Source organism: Mus caroli, unplaced genomic scaffold, assembly GCF_978045245.1.
Source record: "Mus caroli unplaced genomic scaffold, Mus_caroli_1 scaffold_15, whole genome shotgun sequence".
Classification (NCBI taxonomy): Eukaryota; Metazoa; Chordata; class Mammalia; order Rodentia; family Muridae; genus Mus; species Mus caroli.
Window position 1 is genome coordinate 94,001,316 of NW_028227270.1, and position 11,454 is coordinate 94,012,769.

General features: G+C 36.8%; 1 protein-coding gene across 1 annotated transcript; it reads left to right on the forward strand.

Moving 5' to 3' along the window:
* The first annotated feature begins 5,540 nt into the window (after positions 1-5,540).
* LOC110287831 (prolactin-3D1) lies at positions 5,541-10,714 on the forward strand. The gene is made up of 5 exons (XM_085830777.1): positions 5,541-5,571; positions 6,112-6,266; positions 7,713-7,820; positions 9,110-9,289; positions 10,517-10,714. The coding sequence occupies exons 1-5, from the start codon at positions 5,541-5,543 to the stop codon at positions 10,712-10,714; spliced, it is 672 nt and encodes a 223-aa protein (XP_085686903.1).
* The last annotated feature ends 740 nt before the right edge of the window (positions 10,715-11,454 follow it).

Genomic DNA, 11,454 nt, shown 5'->3' on the forward strand with positions numbered 1-11,454 from the left:
GATCCTGCCAATCCATGAGCATGGGAGATCTTTCCATCTTCTGAGATCTTCTATAATTTCTTTCTTCAGAGACTTGAAGTTTTTATTATACAGATCTTTCACTTCCTTAGTTAGAGTCACGCCAAGATATTTTATATTATTTGTGACTATTGAGAAGGGTGTTGTTTCCCTAATTTCTTTCTCAGCCTGTTTATTCTTTGTGTAGAGAAAGGCCATTGATTTGTTTGAGTTAATTTTATATCCAGCTACTTCACCGAAGCTGTTTATCAGGCTTAGGAGTTCTCTGGTGGAATTTTTAGGGTCACTTATATATACTATCATATCATCTGCAAAAAGTGATATTTTGACTTCATCTTTTCCAATTTGTATCCCTTTGATCTCCTTTTGTTGTCGAATTGCTCTGGCTAGGACTTCAAGTACAATGTTGAATAGGTATGGAGAAAGTGGACAGCCTTGTCTAGTCCCTGATTTTAGAGGGATTGCTTCAAGCTTCTCACCATTTACTTTGATGTTGGCTACTGGTTTGCTGTAGATTGCTTTTATCATGTTTAGGTATGGGCCTTGAATTCCTGATCTTTCCAAGACTTTTATCATGAATGGGTGTTGGATCTTGTCAAATGCTTTTTCCGCATCTAAGGAGATGACCATGTGGTTTTTGTCTTTGAGTTTGTTTATATACTGGATTACGTTGATGGATTTCCGTATATTGTACCATCCCTGCATCCCTGGGATGAAACCTACTTGGTCAGGATGGATGATTGTTTTGATGTGTTCTTGGATTCGGTTAGCAAGAACTTTATTGAGGATTTTTGCATCAATATTCATAAGGGATATTGGTCTGAAGTTTTCTATCTTTGTTGGGTCTTTTTGTGGTTTAGGTATCAGAGTAATTGTGGCTTCATAGAATGAGTTGGGTAGAGTACCTTCTGTTTCTATTTTGTGGAATAGTTTGTGAAGAACTGGGATTAGATCTTCTTTGAAGGTCTGATAGAACTCTGCACTAAACCCATCTGGTCCTGGGCTTTTTTTAGTTGGGAGACTATTAATGACTGCTTCTATTTCTTTGGGGGATATAGGGCTGTTTAGATCATTAACCTGATCTTGATTCAACTTTGGTACCTGGTATCTGTCTAGGAACTTCTCCATTTCATCCAGGTTCTCCAGTTTTGTTGAGTATAGCCTTTGGTAGAAGGATCTGATGGTGTTTTGGATGTCTTCAGGATCTGTTGTTATGTCTCCTTTTTCATTTCTGATTTTGTTAATTATGATGCTTTCCCTGTCCCCTCTAGTGAGTCTGGCTAAGGGTTTATCTATCTTGTTGATTTTCTCAAAGAACCAGCTCCTTGATTGGTTGATTCTTTGAATAGTTTTTCTTGTTTCCACTTGGTTGATTTCACCCCTGAGTTTGATTATTTCCTGCCGTCTACTCCTCTTGGGTGAATTTGCTTCCTCTTGTTCTAGTGCTTTTAGGTGTGTTGTCAAGCTGCTAATGTGTGCTCTCTCTAGTTTCCTTTTGGAGGCACTCATAGCTATGAGTTTTCCTCTTAGAAATGCTTTCATTGCGTCCCATAAGTTTGGGTATGTTGTGGCTTCATTTTCATTGAACTCTAAAAAGTCCTTAATTTCTTTCTTTATTCCTTCCTTGACCAAGGTATCATTGAGAAGAGTGTTGTTCAGTTTCCACGTGAAGGTTGGCTTTCTATTATTTATTTTGTTATTGAAGATCAGCCTTAGTCCATGGTGATCTGATAGGATGCATGGGACAATTTCAATATTTTTCTATCTGTTGAGGCCTGCTTTGACACCAATTAAGTGGTCGATTTTGGAGAAGGTACCATGAGGTGCTGAGAAGAAGGTATATCCTTTTGTTTTAGGATAGAATGTTCTGTAGATATCTGCCAGATCCATTTGATTCATAATTTCTCTTAGTTTCACTGTGTCCCTGTTTAGTTTCTGTTTCCATGATCTGTCCATTGGTGATAGTGGTGTGTTGAAGTCTCCCACTATTATTGTATGAGGTGCAATGTGTGCTTTGAGCTTTACTAAAGTTTCTTTAATGAATGTGGCTGCCTTTGTATTTGGAGCATAGATATTCAGGATTGATAGTTCCTCTTGGAGGATTTTACCTTTGATGAGTATGAAGTGTCCCTCCCTGTCTTTTTTAATGACTTTGGGTTGGAAGTCAATCTTATCAGATATTAGAATGGCTACTCCAGCTTGTTTCTTCATGCCATTTGCTTGGAAAATTGTTTTCCAGCCTTTCATTCTGAGGTAGTGTCTATCCTTTTCTCTGAGATGAGTTTCCTGTAAGCAGCAAAATGTTGGGTCTTGTTTGTGTAGCCAGTTTGTTAGTCTATGTCTTTTTATCGGGGAGTTGAGTCCATTGATATTAAGAGATATTAAGGAAAAGTAATTGTTGTTTCCTGTTATTTTTGTTGTTAAAGTTGGCATTTTGTTCTTGTGGCTGTCTTCTTTTAGGTTTGTTGAGGGATTACCTTCTTGTTGTTTCTAGGGCGTGGTTTCTGTCCTTGTATTGGTTTTTTTCTGTTATTATCCTTTGAAGGGCTGGATTCGTGGAGAGATAATGTGTGAATTTGGTTTTGTCATGGAATACTTTGGTTTCTCCATCTATGTTAATTGAGAGTTTGGCTGGGTATAGTAGCCTGGGCTGGAATTTGTGTTCTTTTAGTGTCTGTATAACATCCGTCCAGGATCTTCTGGCTTTCATAGTCTCTGGTGAAAAATCTGGTGTAATTCTGATAGGCTTGCCTTTATATGTTACTTGGCCTTTTTCTCTTACTGCTTTTAGTATTCTATCTTTATTTAGAGCATTTGTTGCTCTGATTATTATGTGTCGGGAGGTATTTCTTTTCTGGTCCAGTCTATTTGGAGTTCTGTAGGCTTCTTGTATGTTCATGGGCATCTCTTTCTTTAGATTTGGGAAGTTTTCTTCTATAATTTTGTTGAAGATGTTTGCTGGTCCTTTGAGTTGAAAATCTTCATTCTCATCCACTCCTATTATCCGTAGGTTTGGTCTTCTCATTGTGTCCTGTATTTCTTGGATGTTTTGAGTTAGGATCTTTTTGCATTTTACATTTTCCTTGATTGTTGTGCCGATGTTCTCAATGGAATCTTCTGCACCTGAGATTCTCTCTTCCATCTCTTGTATTCTGTTGCTGATGCTCGTATCTATGGTTCCAGATTTCTTTCCTAGGGTTTCTATCTCCAGTGTTGCCTCATTTTGGGTTTTCTTTATTGTGTCTACTTCCCTTTTTAGGTCTAGTATGGTTTTGTTCATTTCCATCATCTGTTTGGATGTGTTTTTCTGTAAGGACTTCTACCTGTTTGATTATGTTATCGTGTTTTTCTTTAAGGATTTGTAACTCTTTAGCAGTGTTCTCCTGCAATTCTTTAAGGGATTTTTGTGCTTTCTCTTTATTGTCTTCTGCCTGTTTAGCAGTGTTCTGCATTTCTTTAAGTGTGTTATTAAAGTCCTTCTTGAAGTTCTCTATCATCATCAGGAGATATGCTTTTAAATCCGTGTCTAGCTTTTCCGGTGTGTTGGGGTGCCCTGGACTGGGCGAAGTGGGGGTGCTGGGTTCTGATGATGGTGAGTGGTCTTGGTTTCTGTTAGTAAGATTATTACGTTTACCTTTCGCCATCTGGTAATCTCTGGGGTTAGTTGTTATCGTTGTCACTGTTTAAAGATTGGAGCAGAAGCTGTGTTCCACTCACCAGCAGTCTCTAAATCCTGCGGTGGGGGTCGTGGGTAGCTGACGGTACCCCGGTGCTGGTCCAGCCGGAAGAGGCCTGTGGTCCTACACAGGCCATTTTTCTGCTTCCCTAACTAATGCAGTCTCTGGTCCCGCGTGCAATTGGATTGGAGCAGAAGCTGTGTTCCACTCTCCAGAAGTCTTAAGATCCTGTGGTGGGTGTTGTTGGTAGCTGGCGAGTGTCAGCAGACCCTGCGTGCCAGCTGCCCCGGTGCTTTTCTGACCAGAAGAGGGTTGTGGCCCTATGTAGGCCGGATTTCTCTCTCCCCAACCAGAGCAGTCTCAGGTCCCGCTGATTGGACTGGAACCGAAGCTGTGTTCCACTCACCAGCAGTCCCAAAATCCTGCAGCAGGGGTCGTGGGTAGCTGGCGGGTGTCAGGCAACCCTGCGCTCCCGCTACCCCGGTGCTGATCTGGCCAGATGAGGCCTGTGGCCCTACTCAGGCCGGTTTCTGCTTCCCTAACTAATGCAGTCTCAGGTCCCGCGCAATTGGATTGGAGCAGAAGCTGTGCTCCACTCACCAGAAGTCTTAAGATCCTGTGGCGGGTGTTGTGGGTAGCTGGCGAGTGTCAGCAGACCCTGCGCGCCAGCTGCCCCGGTGCTTTTCTGACCGGAAGAGGGTTGTGGCCCTATGTAGGCCGGATTTCTCTCTCCCCAACCAGAGCAGTCTCAGGTCCCGCGTGATTGGACTGGAACCGAAGCTGTGTTCCACTCACCAGCAGTCCCAAAATCCTGCAGCGGGGGTCGTGGGTAGCTGGCGGGTCTTGGTTGATTCTTTGTATAGTTCTTTTTGTTTCTACTTGGTTGATTTCAGCCCTGTGTTTTATTATTTCCTGCCATTTACTCCTCTTGGGTAAATTTGCTTCCTTTTTTTCTAGAGCATTCAGATGTGCTGTCAAGCTGCTAGTGTATGCTCTCTCCACTGTCTTTTTGGAGGCAATTATAGCTATGAGTTTTCCTCTAAGGACTACTTTCTTTGTGTCCCATAAGTTTGGGTGTGTTGTGGCTTCATTTTCATTAAACTCTAAAAAGTCTTTAATTTTTTTCTTATTTCTTCCTTGACCAACTTATCATTGAGTAGAGTGTTGTTCAGCTTCCATGTGTATGTGGCATTTCTATTATTTATGTTCTTAATCAAAATCAGTCTTAGTCTGTGGTGACCTGATAGGACTCATGGGTTTATTTTAATATTTTTGTATCTGTTGAGGCCTTTTACCTCATTTATTGAGAGAAACATTTTACAGTGTTTCTGGTTAATGGAAGAGATTTGAGTTTAGTAAAAAAGTCTAGAAAAATTGTCTGTTAGAGCTATAGAGAGGACAAATGTTCATGAAATTATTGACAGCATTGATTATAACTAAAAACAATATGAAACTTTGCAGAAGACATGGCAGACATAAGATCTTGAATTAAGGTGATGTATAGGAGGAAAAGTCTTTTCTCCTACTGGCCAGAAAGTGAGTAATCGATCAGTCCAGATGATCTTTCTGATTTGGAGAATGACTTGACCTCTCCAGATCACATGGGGGATATGCAGTATGACAAATATTGACGCATACATTGTGTTAAATGTAAAGAGGATACTAATAATCCTCAAGGAATAATGTTGCTTAACAATAGACATGTCTCAATCTGGCCCCGAGCTATGCTTGGGTTTGGGTATAGTCTGGTAGTATATATAGGAGGTAGAAAGTTGAATGAATTCAACACTCAGGTGACACAGATTTCCTGACTTGCAGCCTACATTGTGGTGGATCTTCTCAGAAATGCAGCTGACTTTGACTCTTTCAGGCTCTGGTAGGTTGCCATTCATCCATATACCTCTCAGTAAACTTTAATATTGCAGACATATTCAAGATGTGTTTGGAGTGTGGATTTACGTTTGGATATGACGTCGTTTTTGTTTGTTTCTTTCTTTGTATTGTTTTTTGTTTTGTCAAAGTGCCTCTAAAACATTTGTATTTAGACCCATTGATTACGTTAACAATTACCTCATATATTGGAAGAAACATTTTACAGTGTTTCTGATTATTGGTGGAAATTTGAATGTAGTAAAACAATCTCAGATAATTATCTGAGTTTTCTGTTTCATGGTTAGTCAAAGCTTCATGTGTTTACAAACTACTTGAAGAGCTACTTTGGAGCAAATGCACACTGTGAGATGTCTCCTACATTTTCAGTTCTCTAATGGAGAAATGTCACCATTTTTCTGTATTTTCTGAGTTATAAGCAATAGCAAAGCAAATATAATGGCTGAGGACCCTCAGCATCCTAAGATAATCCATCTGTTGTAACCACATATGCATAGATTATTTCAGTTTGTTTCTCTGACAACAGGAATGCAATTGTTGCTGCTGGTGTCAAGCCTACTCCTTTGGGAGAATGTGTCCTCCAAACCAACTGCCATGGTGCCCACTGAAGACCTGTATACTCGTTTGGCTGAACTGTCTCATAATACATTTATCTTAGCGGCTGATGTGTATAGGGAATTTGTAAGTAATGCCCTTGCCTCTGGATTCTTATCTAAAGGGGCCTTCAACTAACTAAACACTAAAAAATTGGAATGATCTATGTATATAGTTCCAAATAAATCACTTGTTATAGGTTATTGATTCATATAGCAAAATGTGGAATGGGTAGAATATGAAGTGTCATTAAAATATCAAAATAATTGTAAAGAATTAAATGACATTTTAAATTTTTCTATAACTTTAAAAATAATAACTTGTTTTGAACTTTGACACAGCAACATTGATTTCCTGGTAATTTACCCATGGGTTCTGTCTTCATGACCATTTTATACTTACTGATCTAAAGATACATAGTACAGGAGAATTGCATTTAAGTTAGGTATATGGCAAGAATAAATTTAGAAAAAGTCAAAACCATGAGGTACTTATATGAAAAGTATAATACTAAATAAAATTGAAACCATGACAAACATGCAAAGTAAAAAACAAAACACAATAGGTCTTTATAAGTTCACAAAGGCTAAGAATTATGGTTTATCATATTCAGGAAAGTTTCTAGGTGCAATTGAAGAGATGATTTAGAAACAACATACATTATCTTTTCTTCAGGGATATAACTCACAGGTTCAGGGTATGCCAGTGAGGAAACAATAGAGACAATTTCAATTGAAAATTGAGCATATGGATTATATACCCCTACATTTATAGAGAATATACATTTTCACTGTTAGTTTCCTTCAGTTGTTTTTCTTATATCCTTTATTCTTTTCTCCTAATCTTTCAGCAGTATATTTTTAATAATCCTCTATTTATTAATTAATTTTGTAGTTTCCTAATAAAAACCTTATGCAAGGATATTCTTTATATCATTAATATAGATATATTAAGTTTTTTGTGAATTCTTACGTTACTTACTGCTGAATATTTTCTTAAAACATGCCAAGAATTAATATTTAATTGTTGCCTGTATCAACAGTAATTAATTGCACATTTTTTACAACCTTTGTATGAAGAAGACCCTTTTTAATATTTGAGAGCAAATTTATAAAATCACAATCCCTACATTAAAAGGCATGTCACTTTGTAATCAATAAAAATATGTATAAAACTGCATAAAAATAATAATTCTATGACCCTTAGCCAAATCCTAGGAAACATAATACTTAAAAATATATTAATCAGGCGTTTGGGGACATATTGTTTTTTCTTTGCAAATAATATTAGCAAGGACAATAAAAAAGAACACTAAAGAGGGGAAAAGATGGAAACAATAGAAAACTACCTTGCACATGAATAAGAAGTAAAAGGTAGTCTTATTATATTTCCATTAATCCTCTATTTCAAATATTGTAATATTCTTAGATTTAAAAAAATGTGTTGTTTTTCAAATGTAATGTTCTTATGGACATGTATGTTTCCATTCAATTATGAAACCTCAAATGAATCAAAACTTTTAAATTCCTCCAGGATTTGGATTTTTTCGATAAAACTTGGATAACAGACAGAATACTTCCCCTGTGTCATACTGCTTCCATCCATACTCCAGAGAATCGAGAGGAAGTCCACGAAACTAAAGTAGGTTTCCTCCCTGTTGTGTTTTGCCAAACAAATAATGTTACATGTGGGCTATCTTTTCTAAATATGATTATTAAGCCCATAGAGGTGTGGTAATCTCAGAATTAATAGACAAAGGTGGAAGTGTCAGAGAATAATGACATCATATAGTTGATAACATTAGCACTAAATTAGATAACTGCCCATTCGCATTTTTCCTAGTTCTAACTGTCTAGATAGAAGCCAGTTTCACCGTGACCTTTTGTTTGTTACCTGGGAAGTTCTTCCCTCAATTGGAAACTCATTCTTGAATATTTCTATATACATATAGGGTAAATACAAATCCAGTTGTATTTGTGGAATGACACTAAAGGATCTTCTGCTGGCAGCACTTGTGATTTTTCGTACCAAATTTCTAAACTCTCCATGACCTGTTCTTTCCTGATTTGTCTGCCTTCGCTTGTATCTTAACTGAAAATCAGCTTCCTAAGAGACTCCTCTGTAGGCCATCTCATGCTCCTCAGGATGACTTCCATTTTGATGCGGACTTCATAACTATGAAAAAGATCTAATGTATATGTGCTACGATTTCTTCCCTTTGACTACCTATCATAAGTATTAGAGTTTGATTTACATAAAACTAATATGTAGATTTACCTCACACGCATAAACTATTCTCCAGTCACACTTATATTAATAAAGCAAATAACATGAAAAATATATTATCATAAATAAATTTACTGCATAAAGAAAAAAATAGAAATGTAGGAAAACTTTTGTACACACTTTTTGAGACAAGGCATATAGCAATCTGTTGACACAAAACCATTTAATAATAACAAACAATTTCTGATATTTTTGAGATGATAAACAGATTCTCCAAAAGTAATTTCTCTTGCTTGCCAAGTAAGAATTTACCTTAAATTTCTTTTATATCATCCAATCACTCTTAATCATTATTGTACAATTCTAAAATCATGTATGCTATAAGCACTGGCTTGTCCATTTCCTACATAAATGTAAACATTTTTAGAAATTCTGATTGCATTTCGCTCTGGTCTTTATTTTTGATATTTGAATTATTCAGACCTACTTAGTTTTATTTATCAAAGTGGAATTCGGGAGTTGAAAATATTCATTTACACAATATTTATATGGTATAAAATATTTGTAAAGTATGAAACCATTATCACAGTATTATTAATAAAATTATACTGCTGTATGCCTCCTTTGTGAAAAAAACCACAGGCATCTAACTATTCAGTTCTATGCCACCTTGTTTAATGTGATGTTCAATGATGTTTTCTTAGACTGAAGACCTTCTGAAAGCAATGATCAATGTTTCAATTTCCTGGAAAGAACCTCTGAAACACTTGGTGTCTGCACTGACTGCTCTTCCAGGAGCTTCTGATAGTATGGGGAAAAAAGCTGCTGACATTAAGGACAGAAATCTTATAATTCTGGAGGGACTTCAGAAAATATACAACAGGGTGAGTTGTTTCTCTGAATGTCTTTCTTGATGCTATGTATGCAATTGGTAAATGGTATAATGCAAAAAGAATTTTGAAATGCTCAAATCCAAGGATATTTAATAAGAAGTCCACATAACATTAATTTCCACAGAACTGCTGTGCCTGAGAGTAATAGGGAAAGTTTTTCTCCTAAATGGGGTGGGCACTCTTGCACAATTCAGAAGATCTTATGACAATCATTTTCTGTATTGCTTATACATTAACACATTAAGTGAAATATACTTTTCATATAGAAAGTTTCAATAAAGTACACAAAATGTAGGATAGATGTATCTGAGAAGAAGAAAAGCATCAAGACACTCTATCAAAACTAATATAGTATAAAGGGTGTGGGCATACATGCGCGCACACACACACACACACACGTTTAAATAACTATGTGTATATAGTTATTTGATATATATATATGTATATATATATAATTGAATATGGAATTTTATAAAAGAGAGTCAGAAGGTATATTGAGAGAGGAACAGAGAGAGAGAGAGAGACAGACAGACGGACAGACAGACTGACAAAGTGATAGATAGATAGATAGATAGATAGATAGATAGATAGATAGATAGATAGATAGATAGATATTGATAAAGAGCAACTTGCATGAGCACCATCTGTTTACTTGTATAAAGATATACATTGTATGAGTTCAGTGTCATATCAGAAAATATATATGCCTATCTCCAAATTCTGTTTTGGTGTTTAAGTCCTTTATATTAAATTCCATGTTTTCTCACCAAAAACTTAAAGACCTGTATTTTCTTGTAAATAGTATTTAAAATTTAAAAGAAATATGCACTGGGAGATGTCTCATGTCTCATGCCTTTTGGGAATGTGTGAGGACTTGCCAGTTCCAGATTTTTATCTCTGAAGAGTGATGTGCTGTTTTCACTTGATAACACTCAGACAAGGGAGTCAGATTGAAGCAGACTGGAGCTTAGATCCAGGTAAAAGAGTATCTGTCTCAAAAGTCAAGGGAAATGCCAAGGTGACAATTTACACAAAATTGAGTGCTGACATCCAAATCATGTATATTTAATACTACAAAAAATGAACTATGCACACATGCACACACACAAACAAACACGAGAGAGAGAGAGAGAGAGAGAGAGAGAGAGAGAGAGAGAGAGAGAGAGAGAGAGAGAGAGAGGAGATAATGTCAATAATACCATTCCATTTGATGTTTAGACTCAGGCTAACATTGAAGAAAATGAAAAATTTGACTACCCTGCCTGGTCTGGACTCCAAGAACTGCAGTCACCTAATGAAGACTCTCATCTTTTTGCCGTTTATAACCTCTGCCGCTGCATTAAAAGGGACATCCATAAGATAGACAGCTACATCAAAGTCTTGAGGTGCCGAGTTGTCTTTCAGAACGAATGTTGAGTGCCCACCCAGCGAAGCCCTGCCCACATGGTCTTTGTTGAAACAGACTTGTAATGCTTTCCCTTCCTCGGTTATGCAGAGCTATAATGGAATTATTGTCATAAAATAAAATACAATTACTTAGATTCAATGTGAAATTTGAAGTGTCTTGTGTCCTTTTAATATCATTTGGATCCAGGCTTTGGTGATGTGTTGCAAGTAACATTCTCAAGGTTGACAGTCACATAAGCTATTGTAGATCTCAGTGAATGGAGGTCGACAAATTAACAAAACCAAAGAAAGAGATTGTCACTATTCATCAGCTCTGTTATATCAAGAAGATGATATATCTGAGGTAGTTTATTTAAAAAACATTTTGTGAGCAAATTTTTAGTCTAATAACAAATAAGTTCAATGCTATTGTACTATTCATAACTACAATTAATTTAAATATTCCACAATATACATGGGATGAAGTATGAAACATATATGTATTTCTCCAGCCCATCTGCCACCTTGATCATCCTTAAGGTCAGCTTAGAATGAATCCACATGCTTAGATTTATGTGGTTCTGTCAACATTTCATGTCATATCCAGGGTATGTGACACTCTTTCTTCATCCTCCAGATTTTAAGGTTTCATAGCAGTAAGGCTGAATTTGTATATCATTGATGTTTCTGCACTATCCCCTTTCCTTAATGGTGTCTGAGGAACAACAAAACCTGACATGTGAGAGGCTACCAGGACTCAATTGGGATGA

Coding starts and splice junctions, on each gene's coding strand:
- LOC110287831 (XM_085830777.1), top strand. CDS start 5,541: ATGCAGCTGACTTTGACTCTTTCAGGCTCTG. Junction 5,572..6,111: donor TTTGACTCTTTCAGGCTCTG/GTAGGTTGCCAT, acceptor CTCTGACAACAG/GAATGCAATTGTTGCTGCTG. Junction 7,821..9,109: donor AGGAAGTCCACGAAACTAAA/GTAGGTTTCCTC, acceptor ATGTTTTCTTAG/ACTGAAGACCTTCTGAAAGC.